Raw genomic sequence first — 13,786 nt, forward strand, 5'->3', positions numbered from 1 at the left:
TATCCACTCTGGTTGAGACTTCCTCAAAAAACATGACACAACTTTGCTTTCATGAGGCCAAACTGACTCAACAACTTTGTTTTGTGACCTTTCTCCTCCATCTTAACCCTTTTTTATGTCCCATACATCCAAAATCCCTCTCCTCCCTGTCTGCATAAATATCCAAACTGGAATGGTGCATAGGCAACGATAAACTGCTCAACTAACAGTAGCCAGGAATAAATAGAAACAAGAGTGTTGCTGCTGTGTCATTCTCATTCTTGGATGTTTGCTGCCCAGGTCCCCTCACCAGCCTCCCCGGAAAGTTCCAGATTGAGGTCATTCTGAGCACAGATCAAACTGGCAGGTATCAAGGTGGGGAGGAAGTCTCGTACCTCCAGGTGGTCACTCCTTGACTGAACCCTCCTGAAGCCTGGACAACCAATACCATTGAACAGCCTGGGTGAATGTGTGCATTTTACATTAAAAAATGATTTCTCACAGCAGAGATTTGAAGTTCTGAGGAACAACACACTTGCTTTCTTTCACTAAGGGAGAGACTTGCCTGAGATTGCCAGGAGAGACAATGCATAGTGGTGTTATCGCCAGACTATTCATCTAGAAACTGGATTATTGCTAGACTATTAATCCAGAAACTCAGCTGATGTTCTGGGGAATGAAAAGAGAAAATGCTGGAAAATCTCAATAGAACTGACAGCAACTGTGGGGAGAGAATAAAGTCAATGTTTTGAGTCTGGATGATCCTTCGTCAGAGCTGAGAGCAAAAAGAATCAGCAGAGATTTATACTATGCAGGGTGGTGCTAAAAAGTGTCCATTAAGTGATCAGAATGTGAGAATGGGAGAACAGAGTGGGGAAGAGCGTGAATGGAGAAATGGAAAAATGGAAGTGAAAAAGGATGATAAAAATGGATGAATGAGATGAAAAGAAAAAATTAAATAAATAGAAATGGCACCCCATTTTGAGGGGCAGGGGGAGAGAAAAAGTTCAGACAGAGCATTGCAAAAGGCCAAGAATGGACATGTGGCAGGAGAACATGGTGGTGTGTTGAAGTGGCAAGTGACAGGAAAGTCTGGGTCCTGCTTGCAGATGGACTGAAGGTGTTTTACAAAGCAGTCATCCAGTCTGCGTTCGGTCTCTCAGATGTAGAATAGACCGCATTGGGAGTAGTGAATGCAACAGACCAGACTGAAGGAGGTGCATGTGAAACACTGATGCTCTGGGGACCCAGGTTCAAATCCCACCACAGCAGATGGTGGAATTTGAATTCAATAAAAATATCTGGAATTAAGAACCTACTGATGACTACGAAACCATTTACAATTGTCGGAAAAAACCATATGGTTCACTAATGTCCTTTAGGGAAGGAAATCTGCTGCCTTGTGCATGAGTCGCAAAAACCCAGCTTGCAGGTGCAGCAGGTGGTCAGGAAGGCGAATGGGATGCTGGCCTTCATAGCGAGGGGGATTGAATATAAAAGTAGGGAGGTCTTGCTGCAGCTGTATAGGGCATTGGTGAGGCCGCAGCTGGAGTACTGTGTGCAGTTTTGGGCGCCGCACCTGCGCAAGGATATTTTGGCCTTGGAGGGAGTGCAGAGGAGGTTTACTAGGCTGATACCAGAGTTGAGGGGATTGAGCTATGAGGAGAGGCTGAATAAACTAGGCTTGTACTCGTTAGAGTTTAGAAGAATGAGGGGAGATCTCATTGAGACGTATAAGATGATGAATGGGATGGATAGGATAGAGGTGGAGAGACTCTTCCCGCTCAAAAAAGACAGTAGGACTAGGGGGCACAGCCTCAAGATAAAGGGGAGGCGGTTTAGAACGGAGTTGAGGAGGAACTTCTTCACTCAAAGGGTGGTGAATCTCTGGAATTCTCTGCCCGTTGAAGTGGTGGAGGCTGCCTCGCTAAATATTTTTAAGAAGCGGGTTGATGGGTTCTTGATAAGAGAGGGGATTAAGGGTTATGGGGAGAGGGCGGGAAAGTGGAACTGAGCCACAACAGATCAGCCATGATCTTATTGAATGGCGGGGCAGGCTCGAAGGGCTAGATGGCCTACTCCTGCTCCTATTTCTTATGTTCTTATGTTCTTATCTGGTCTGGCCTACTTGTGACACCAGACCCACAGCAATGTTATTGACTCTTAATGGCCTAACAAACCAATCAATTCAAGGGCAACTAGGGGTGGGCAGCAAATGCTGGCTAGCCAGTAATGCCCACGGCCCACAAATGAATTTTAAAAATGTCAGATTGTGCGTGGAATTCAGCATGGCTGATCCCGGACCAGAGTTAGAGGTGAGGAGGGTCCAGTGGAAAGCGATCACTCAGGTAGGTGGTAACTGCGACCCGTCCTGAGGGAGGGGTTGGGAAGCAGGTGGGTGGGGAGTGCTCAATGGGAAGAGAAGGCCGACTGGTTGGACCTGGGCACATCACAAAGTCACACAGTACCTGATCGGGGTGGAGGGGAAGAAGTGTAGCCTTCATTGCGCCGTTTCTCTTTCACCTTCTCAACTACGACCTTTGCAAACTGCTTCCGAAGGCTGGCAAACTCACGGAAGTGCCTGGCCTTGCCCTCGCGCTGTTTCCCCACCATCAAATTCAGGTTCTTCAGTGTCTGGGCAGCAATTCCCTTCGAGCCCTGCAAGAAAATCCACAAACCACGTTAAAACTGAGTACCCAGGCTGACAGACCAGCTGGAGGGGCCAGTGGGGAAGGGGTGACCTACTAAAGAGAAAATCAGAGGCCATTTCCTCAAAGGAGAGGGGCTATAATCCCTTGTGGGAAAACAAAATTTTGGTAACTCAGTGATCACTGACAACTGGGTGGGTTATGGAGAAATTCAGGGGATCTATCTTGGTTATGCCTACTATTTTGTATGCAGTTTGTATTTGACCATAGTTTGCCTGTTAATTTATGTTTACCTCTTGTTAATTCTGGATGTTGGGAGTATAAGATGGTGTTTGCTTTGCTAAGTTTTCTTAAATGTCTTCTGTTTGTTTAAAATCCTAAAATCTCGTGGATTTATTATCTTAGCAAATACTGGGAATTTAAATTTCAGCTATTTACAACAAAAAGATAAGAGGGAAAACAGCAATCATGAAACCTTTTAAAAAGCAAAAGCAGTGTTAGCCCGAATGCTCAGTTGTTACTGAACTAGTAATTCAGTAGCTTGCATTAATAATTTAGAGTATGAGAGTTCAAATCTCACCAAGAGAACATGCATTCTGTTTTAACAAATCTGATCTCAATGAAAGTGACCATACAACTGTCAGCTCATCATTAAAACCCCACAGGTTCATTAATATCCTTTGGGGAAAGAAATGTTTTGTCCTTATCCAGTCTGGTCTACATGTGACTCCAGATCCACAATAATGTGGCTGATTCCTAGCTATCCCAAGTTAACACATTTTAACTCCCAATAATCACCCACCACATCCCTGGGGAAGGGAATAAATACAGTATTATGTTGGAAGACTATTTGACAATGGGTGGCATCACAACCGGGTGTCATCCCACTCCACCAATGCCCATAAAGCACAAGTTCCAGCGGGTAAAGCTCTGGTGCAGGAATCCTGCTGAATCACGTTAACTCTATCACTCCCAAACCTGGTTAGCTGATCTGCATTGAGATCAATGCAGCCATAGATCAAACCTAGGCCACCTGTTATGCAAGACAGTGCAAGACACTTGATACCATTGATGCAGAACCTTGAAGAAGCATTTTACAGAAAAAAACATGATACAGCACGGAAAATCAGCACTGAGTGCAGCAAGAATGTTACATTAGTTTCCGTGTGACAGGAACACAAACCAAATTACAACTCTCATTACGGTGACAATGCATACGGCCTCCAGCTGGTAAAGGGCCAGTGCTTGTCTGATCCTTCACTCTTCTACTCTCCTTCAAGGGGGCAATGGCCTTTATTGCAAGTGGAGAAGGCTTGCTACAACTGTACACAGCTTTGGTGACAACACAACTGGAGTGCTGTGTACAGTTTTGATCCCCTTACTTAAGGAAGGATATACTTACCTGGAAGATTTTGAGAGAAGGTTAACCAGGCTGATTCCTGTGATGAAGGGGTTGTCTTATGAGGAAATGTTCAGTAAGTTGGGCCTGTATGCATTGGGGTTTCGAAGAATGAGAGGTGATCTTACTGCAAACATTTATGATAGTGGATAGTGGGGAACCTATGGATGTGTATTTCCAGAAGGGTTTTGAAAAGCTGCTACGAAAAGACAGATCCAGAAGGTAAGATCAGAGGGGATTGGGTGTAGATTACAGGATTGGATTGAGGATTGGCTGACTGACAGAAAGCAGAGGGTTGGGATAAATGGGTTCTTCCCTGGCTCAGGGATCAGTCCTTGGACCTTAACTGTTTGTAATTTGCAAATGATACTAAAATAGATGGGACAGCAGGTAGTGAAGAGGAGATAAAGATTTTATAGATAGATATAGATAGGCTAGGAGAATGGGCCAAAATTTGGCAAATGGAGTTTAATGTGGCTAAGTGTGAGGTTGTGCATTTTGGCAGAAGAAATAGAAAGGTGAATTATCTAAATGGAAAGCAGATTCAAAATGCATCCGGGCAGAGGGATCTGGGTGTCTTTGTTCATGAATCACAGGAAGTCAGTATGCAGGTGCAGTATGTAATAAAAAAGGGAAAGGGGATGTTAGCATTTATTGCAAAGGGACTGGAGTGTAAAAGTAGAGAAGTGTTGCTGCAATTGTGTAGGGTGTTGGTGAGACCATATCTGGAGTATTGTGTCCAGTTTTGAGGAAGAATGTGGTGGCATTGGAGGCAGTTCAGAGGAGGTTCACCAGATTGATTCTGGGGATGAAAGGGTCGACGTACAAGGAGAGATACTGCCCTTATACTCACTGGAGTTTAGAAGGATGTGAGGGGATCTGATCGAAGAGTATAAAAATTTAAACGGGATTGATAAAATAAATGTAGACCAAATGTTTCCTTTTATAGGTCAATCTAGAACCAGAAGTCATAGGTATAGGTTTGAGAGGTGGTAGATTTAAAGCTGAGATGAGGAGGAACTACTTCTCGCAGAGGGTGGTGAATTTGTGGAACTCCCCACCCAATAACGTGATGGAGTCTGAATCATTGAATGGTTTCAAAAAGGAGATAGATATATTTCTAATAAAAAATGGGATAAGGGGATATGGGGAGCAGGAGGGGAGGTGGATTTGAGACCAGGGAGAGGTCAGCCATGATCTGATTGAATGGCAGAGCAGGCTCAAAGGGCTGAATTTGCCACACTTCTCCTCCTAACTCCTCTGTTCCTATGATTCTGAAGGGGTTTGACAGGATAGATTCAGCGGAGATGTTTATTCATGTGGGGAAATCTGGCACACGTGGGGGCACAGTTTAAAAATAAGGGGTCTCCCATTGAAGATTGAGATGAGGTTTTTTTTCCTCAGAGCGCCACTAGTCTTTAGAATTCTCTTGCAAAGAAACTGGGACATTGAATATATTCAAAGCTGAATTAGACACATTTTTGATTGACAAGGGAGACACGGGTTTCAGGGGCAAGCCACTATCAGATCAGCCATGATCTTATCGAATGGCGGAGTAGGGAGGGGCTACATGCCAATCTTGCTCTTATTTTTAATGATTTTGTGGCAACAAATACTGGAGCTTGAAGAAACAGGAAATAACAGAAAGATGCTGATTCTTTACAGCTGCTAAACATTTAGGAAAGCTGAATATAATCAATCCTAGTCAACATAGTTTAATGAACATATTTCATAAATTTGCTCAAGTTCTTTGAGAATGTAAAGGGAGAGTAGACAGAGAAGAACCTATAGATGTAGTGTATTTAGATTTCCAAAAGGGACTTGACAAGATGCTGCATAAAAGGCTGGTCTTACACACTTTTCCCACTCACCTTTCACAATCCACATTTTCACACATACCTTTTTAAGACCCATGCTCTCTAACTTCTCCTCCAATGTCTCTTCCAGGATGGGGCGAAACTGTCTGATGAATTTTGGATTCTGTCTCAAGGTATCTAGAAGTTGTTGTTTCCGATCTAAAGAACTCTCCAAATCTGCAGGATGGTCATTCACAAAAAAACAAACTGTCAGATACAATGAGTAGGGAGAAGTAGGGGTAGAGAGAGCGAGAGTGAGCTGCAGAGGGGGAGAGTAAGCGGCCGGGGGTGAGGCTGGAGAGAGAGCAGCAGAGAGAGGGAGAGAAGCAGAGGGAGAGAAAGAGAGCAACAGGCAGGAGGGGAAAGCGAGGCCACAAACAGCAACAATCCCGAGAGGCAGAGGGAGAGTGTGTGTGAGCGGTAGCGGAGGGGGCCGGGGGGGGGAGGGGAGCAGAGAAAGCAAGACGAAGGAGAGAGAGCACAAGAGGTGGAGGAAAAGGGAGAAGATGAGAGATGTGCAGGACAGAGGGAGAGTATGTGTGAAAGATAGAGAGGGAGAGAATCATGAGAGGTGGAGAGAATGAGTGCGTCTGAGAAGCAGGAGTGTGAAGCACAGAGAGGGGTGGAAGGAGTGAGTGCAAAAGGCAAAGTATGTGATTTTGAGAGACGTACAGGGAGTGAGAGTTCTCAACAGCTGGAGACCTCTGAAAGGTGAAGTACGAGAGATAAAGAGTGAGAAGTGGAGAGTGTGAGAGAGGAAAAAGGATGTGAAAGAGTAAGTGAAAGGAAGAATTTGGAAGACAGAAACAGATTGATTAACATACAGGGTGAGAGGGAATTAGCAATAGATAAGTGGAGAGAATGAGCGACAAAGAGTGTGATAAGAAAACAGGAGATGGTGAGAGTGAGAGAAGGATGAAGAGAGGTTAGGAGCAGGAAAGAGAGAAAGAATGTGGGGAGGGGCTGATGAGAAGAGGAATATGGCTCCTGGTAACAGGCACCCTCTGTGATCTCACTCCATTGTAGAATGTAAACCCAATGAATGTGTTGGCCAGCTAATCCGCTGTGACAGGCATCACAGTCAAGCCTGATACTGTCTTCACAGGAGAGTCACTCACATGCGCTGTCCACCAAGGGGCAGTCCAAAACGAAGGGGACTGTGGCAGATTCTGAGATCAATGAAATTCAGAAGTGGAGGATGGGGCCTGGGTCTCCTTGGGTCTGTGTGGATTGAGGCTATGTTAGCTAAAGAAAGTTCCTCTTACTCAGTGTGAATGGGATATCTGAAAATGGCCCCTTCAACGGGGCAGTGGATCAGGGATTCATTTCATAGCTTCAGTTGCTTCGGTTGGTTGGTTGATGAATAAAATTTGCTCGAAACTCACCATCATCTTCCTCAGATTCCAAATCTTGATTCTCAGGAACTGGAAAGCAAATAACAATTTATACAAGTCACATGGTGCAGATTAATCAGTGCCTCGATTACACACTGAAAACATAGCAAGAACTTAACAATTGCCCACTGACCTCCATTTAACTTGCCAGTCCACTGTATGAGAAACTCGAGACACAACATGACCAAGAATCCTACCAATCGGCTGCAAAGGTTCAGCGTGTGCAATGAGTCTGAATGTCAGGCTGCAGACTCCCTGCTTTCAACCACATGTCAGCTCCATTAGCAAGACCACTCCTCATCGCCCAACTCCATCTCTACCCTCAAATCGACTGCAGTGGAAACCCTCACTGATGTTATGGAGATAGAAGCAGGTGGTCTTTTCAGATGTTAAACCAAGGCTCTGTCTGTCCTCTTGTGTATATAAAGATTGCCAAACTGACAGAGACATTGCTGAAACATTTCATTTTGCACTCATCAGAACAAATGCAAAAATACCAAATTTCAAATGTTCACAACAGTTTATTCTACTATACAATTTGCTAGTGCCCGACCCACTCACCCCCCCAAACACCACATGGTGCCCCCATGTGTCACACGGCGTCCCCTAGACCAAACTTTTCTTGCAGTACAACATTCAAGTTGTGCCCTTCCAAGTGACTGTTCAAATACTATGTACTATTCCAAGAATATCAGGGGAAATCTTCCCCACTGATACTCTGGCCAATGCTTATCTGTCAATCAACACCATTAAAAAATGATCCCGACACCTCTATCAGCGAATCACTGGCTGGACACAGTACAATGATGGTGCTTTAGCCTGTTGTGACAATGCCAGCTCTCCGCAAGAGCAATTTGCTAAATCTCACTCACCCGCATTTTTCCCACAGCCCCGCAAATCTTTGTGCTTCGGATAATGATCCCATTTCCTTTGGGACTCATAATTGGATCTGCCTCCACCACACACTCAGCCAGTGCATTCCAGATCCTAACCTCTCGTTGTGTAAAAGGTTTCTCCTCACGTCGCAGCTGTTTCTTTCGCTAACCACCTTCAATCGGTGTCCTCTGGTTCTCAACCCTTCCACCAATGGAAAGAGCTGATCTCTATCTATTTCATTTCAGTTTATGAGATCACATTTCCTATATCAAAGGCAAGATGATGCTTTGGTACTTTACTGGGAGACTGTGAAAGGCACTACGTCAATGAAAGTCTTCTGTTACTTCATGCATTTTCTGATTTTGAGTTATGATCTTTCCAATCTCTCCTGGCTGGCCACCCATCATCCACCCTCTGCTGTCCATTCCCTGACACACACCCCATCCCCTCCCTGTGACCCACCCATGCTATCTGCACCATATTAGCTTCTCATGAGACCACCTAGGCCCAGCTTAATCATGGATCACATCCCACAACAAACTCATAAGTCCATCATATCTCACATCACTACAAACTCAAGGTTTTAGCTGGAAGTTTAACCAAATAGATCTAACTTTAAACATTTAAGATTTCATCTTCCAATCAAAATTCTCAGGTTTGACCAGGGAAAGCTCCTGGAGGAAACCAGACTCAACTCAGATCCAGTCCAGTCAGTGGTAATAACATGAGGAGGTCTACTTCCTTCCAAAAATAAATGATTTTCTCTGTGACCAGCCAGTTAATAAAATTATTCAGCTGTTAAAAATTACTGAAAACCTAATACCTTCTGTAAAAAAAATGCTCAGCGCCTACACTCCCACTAGTCCAGATATTTTATCGGATTTTTATTTCTAATCTGTATTCTGCTCAATGCTCACTAGGTGGTGCAATACAACAAGGAAATGAAGAACAAACTGGCCACGGTTAGAAAATCCAGCTATTCAAAATTCGACTTCCCACCACCCTCATTGTCTGTAGTCATCCCCCTGAGGGTGAAAACTAAAACATATTATTTTTATATGTCTTTAATTCAGGATTCTCTGGGAAAAGTTAGAGTGACAGTGATAGAGCTGTATCTACAACTGTACTGGTGTGGAGATGCTGGCATTGGATGGGGTAAGCACAGTAAGAAGTCTCACAATACAGGTTGAAGTGTACTGGTCCAACTGTACTGGTTACTATTGTCAATAACACAGGGTTGGGGGGTTTACAGTGAGGAACAGCTCGATTAATAGGAGTACAGACACAGTCAGTTACACAAGTTGGGGGGCTGGGGGAGAGAGGTTCCTGAGTGACAGTGTGAGGGAGCTGGATTAACATCAATAGAGATATAGTCAGTCACACAGTGCTTGGGGAGTGGTGCTACTGAGTGACAGTGTGAGGGAGTTGGAGTGTCTGTTAGGGGCTACTGTGTTACCTGGTGCATTTTACGAACTACCAAATAGTAGGATAGAGATAGAGGAGCACATTTTCAAGGATATTACTGAAAGATGCAAGAACTTCAGTGATAAGGGTAGATTTTAATTACACAACATTGAATGAGGCAGTGACTATGTTAAGGATAAAGAACGGGGAGTATTTCTGAAGTGTGCTCAGGGAAATCCTCTTGGCCAGTATAACTAGGAAAGAGATACTGCTGGATACAGCCCTGGAAATTAAATGGATCAAGTGGACAACAGTGGGGGAGCATCTTGGCAATAGTGATCACAGCATCATAAGTTTTAGGTTAGTCACAAAGAAGAGCAAGGAGCAATCTAGGATAAAAATACTTGAGTTGGGCCAATTTCAGTAAATTGAGATGGAATCTAGCCCGGATAAACTAGAGTCAAGTACTGGCAAGCAGAAATTAGGACAAAGCAATTGGGGGTGTTTAAAGAGGGAATGCTTTGGACTTGATCCATTTCCACACGGAAGGAAAAGAGACCAAGGAAAGTCAGAGTTCCCCAGAGGACAAAGGATTTAGACAACAGAATAAGCGTACAAGGAGATATATAACAGATGTCATGTTGATCACACAAAAGAGAGTCAGGCTAAATTTAAAACTACAGAGGGGCAAAACGACAGCATGAGAATAGATTGGTGATTGAGATAGCAGAGATTCCAAACATCTCCCACTGACAGACTGACAGTGAAACGGTTGTCAGAGGTGTGGTAAAGCTTATTAGGTACCACAATGGAGGTCTATTGGTGGACGCCAGAGGCTTGGTTGAGATACTAAATGAGTACTTTGCATTGTCAGCATGGAAGAGGAACTTGCTAGAGCTTTGGCTACATCAAGGATACCAAAACCTGGATGAGTTAAAGAGGAGTCATTTTTCCCTTCTTATTTCCTGATTTCGTTTCCTCTGTAGTTTTAAATTTAGCCTGACACTCTCTTGTACGATCAGCATGACATCTGTCATATATCCTCTTGTACGCTTAACCTGCTGTCTAAATCCTTTGTCCTCCGGGGAACTCTGACTTTCCTTGGTCTCTTTTTCTCCCGTGTGGAAATGGATCGAGTCCAAAGTATTCCCTCTTTAAACACGCCCAATTGCTTTGTCCTAAAAAGACTATCAGTACCTTATGTGGTTAAATCACCGTGTGGAGGGAATCATCCTGAATGCTGATGAAAGTAAGGGTGAAGTATGCGGAAGATCCGGCTGCAATCATCCAATCCTCCTCAGATACAGGGGAAGTGCCAGGGGACTGGAAAACTGTAAATGTTACAAACTTGTTCAGACAAAGTGGAGAAGGAGAAAGCTGGCAATCATAGACCAGTGGGTGTTTGGGGAGCTTTAAGAAACAATAACCTTGGATAAACATGGATTAACAAAGTAGAGTCAGCACAGATTGCTACAGAGGAATTTTGCTTGACTAACTTGATTGAGTTATTATTGAGGTAATAGGGAGGATGGATAGGGGCAATGTAGTTGATGTTGTGCATCTGGACTTTCAATGACCCAAAATGGGCTTGTTGGCAAAACTGAAACTGATAGGACAAAAGGGGCAATGGCAGAATGGATATAAATGTGGCTGAGATGAGTAGCAGAGTTCAGGCAACTGGCTAGTTTTTTTTCCAGATTGGAGTGGAGTGGTGGAGGGGAATGCAATGGAATATCCCAGAATTCAGTACCAGGCCCATTGATGTTTTTAATGTACATTAATAGCTGGGACTTGGGGGTGCAATTTCAAAATGTGCAGGTGACATAAGACTTGGAGGTATAGTAAACAGAGAGGAAGATTGCAGTCGTCTCCGAGGAGGAAATAGCAGGCTGGTGGAAAGGTTAGACACAGCGGATAAAATTCAACACAGGGAAGTGAGAGACACATTTTGGCAGGAAGATGGAGGAGATATTGTATAATTGTAGACAGAAGGACAAAAAGTGTTTGTGCACAAATCACTGAAGGTGAAAGGACAGGTAAACGCAACATCTGGAACTGTGAGCTTTATATGAGGCATAGAATACAATAACAACTGAGTTATGCTGCACCCTTCTAAAGTACTAACTCGGCCTCAGCCGGGGTACTGCGCCCAACTCTGGGTCCTGCACACTTGAGGAAAGACATGAAGACTTTGGAAAGAATGCAGAAGAGACTTGCTTATTCCAGGGACGAGGGTGTGTGCATCAATCGATGAAGCTGGGTTTGGTCTCTGATCAGACATGGCTACAAGATATTTGATAGACATGTTTCAAAACCATGAGTGGCTTTAGTAAAGAAAGGAAAACTCTTTCCATTGGCTGATGCCAACTATGGGTCTATGGGTAGTTGGCAAAAGAACTCGAGGTGAGCTGAGGTAAAGCCCTTTACCAATATGTGGTTGAGATTTCCAATGCACTGCCCAATAGGTGACGGATACGTATTAAAGAATAGCCTTCAAAAGGGTAGTTGATAAACATCCAAAGGAGAAGAACTCACAGGAATAGGGAATATGGGAGAATAAAGGAGCTGAATATTATTTAAATGGAGAAAGCATGCAGAAAGTTGCAGCACAGAGGGATTTAGGGATCCTCATGCATAAGTCACAAAAAACTAGCATGCAAGTTCAGGAGGTAATAGATAAGGCAAATTGAATGGCGGCCTTTATTTTGAAGGGCATGGAGTATAAAGATAAGGACGTCTTGCTAAAACTATACAAGGCACTACTTGGAATAGTAGTGATACCTTGAACACATCTGGTCACCTAAGCGGGGGGGATATACTAACATTGGAGGCAGTCCACAGAAGGTTCAGTAAGTTGATCCTGGGTATGGAGGATTTTCTTATGAGGAGTGGTCGAGGAGATTGGCACCATACTAACTGGAGTTTAGAAGAATGAGAGGCAACCTTCTTGTGACACATAGGTTCATCAGGGAGCTTGACAGGGTAGTTGCTGAGAGGTTGTTTCCCCTTGTGGGAGAGTCTACAGCCAGAGGGCACAATCTCAGAGCAAGGGGTTGCTCATTTAAGACAGAGATGAACAGGAATTTCTTCTCTCAGAGGTAGTGATTCTGTGGAATTCTTTACCGCAGAGGGCTGCAGAGGCTGGGTCATTTAGTTATGTTCAAGGCTGAGAGAGATAATTTTTAATCAGTAAAGGAATAAGAACATAAGAACATAAGAAATAGGAGCAGGAGTAGGCCATCTAGCCCTTCGAACCTGCCCCGCCATTCAATAAGATCATGGCTGATCTGTCATGGCTCAGTTCCACATTCCCGCCCTCTCCCCATAACCCTTAATCCCCTCGCTTATCAAAAACCCATCAATCCGTGTCTTAAAAATATTTAGCGAGGCAGCCTCCACCACTTCAACGGGCAGAGAATTCCAGAGATTCACCACCCTTTGAGTGAAGAAGTTCCCCCTCAACTCCATTCTAAACCGCCCCCCCTTTATCTTGATGCTGTGCCCCCTAGTCCTACTGTCCTTTCTGAGCGGGAAGAGTCTCTCCACCTCTATCCTATCCATCCCACTCATCATCTTATGTGTCTCAATGAGATCTCCCCTCATTCTTCTAAACTCTAACAAGTACAAGCCTAGTTTATTCAGCCTCTCCTCATAGCTCAACCCCCTCAACTTCGGTATCAGCCTAGTAAACCTCCTCTGCACTCCCTCCAAGGCCAAAATACCCTTGCGTAAGTGCGGCGACCAAAACTGCACAGTACTCCAGCTGCGGCCTCACCAGTGCCCTATACAGCTGCAGCAAGAAGGGTTATGGGGATAAGGCAGGAAAGTGGTGTTGAATGTTAGCATTCAGATCAGTCATGATCTCATTGAATGGAGGAGCAAACACAATGGGCCAACTGACCTACTTCTATTTCTATGTCTGATGGGAAATCAGAGGTGTGGAACTGACCGGATTGTGTTTCTAAAGAGCTGGCACAATGGGACAAAGGGCCTCTCTGTTGTACAATATGATACACTTGGGCTAAAGCACAACTATATCCACAGACACAGAACCCCACAGCGGCAGACATTGCTCTCTAGTGTTCGGTCATATAAATAAACATACAGTATCCTGCTGACTGGAAGCTGCAGCTCTGAATGTTGAAACAGCTATTGCAACAAGCGGGCAACGGGAGGCACACAGATGCAGACTGGAAGATCAGACATGGTGTCAACACTCCTGAGTCCCAG

General features: G+C 44.3%; 1 protein-coding gene across 3 annotated transcripts in view; it reads right to left on the reverse strand.

Moving 5' to 3' along the window:
• Positions 1–13,786, reverse strand: part of dzip1l (DAZ interacting zinc finger protein 1-like) — a 118,092-nt gene that overhangs the window by 66,029 nt on the left and 38,277 nt on the right. For all 3 annotated transcript variants that reach the window (XM_080185293.1, XM_080185295.1, XM_080185294.1), the window contains 3 exons: positions 7,268–7,306; positions 5,926–6,059; positions 2,448–2,637 (listed from right to left, as the gene is read on the reverse strand). In XM_080185293.1, coding sequence (XP_080041419.1) covers positions 2,448–2,637; positions 5,926–6,059; positions 7,268–7,306 — 363 coding nt within the window. The remainder of the gene's footprint in view (positions 1–2,447; positions 2,638–5,925; positions 6,060–7,267; positions 7,307–13,786) is intronic.

This window comes from Carcharhinus amblyrhynchos, chromosome 3, assembly GCF_965287045.1.
Source record: "Carcharhinus amblyrhynchos chromosome 3, sCarAmb.v2.hapA, whole genome shotgun sequence".
NCBI lineage: Eukaryota > Metazoa > Chordata > Chondrichthyes > Carcharhiniformes > Carcharhinidae > Carcharhinus > Carcharhinus amblyrhynchos.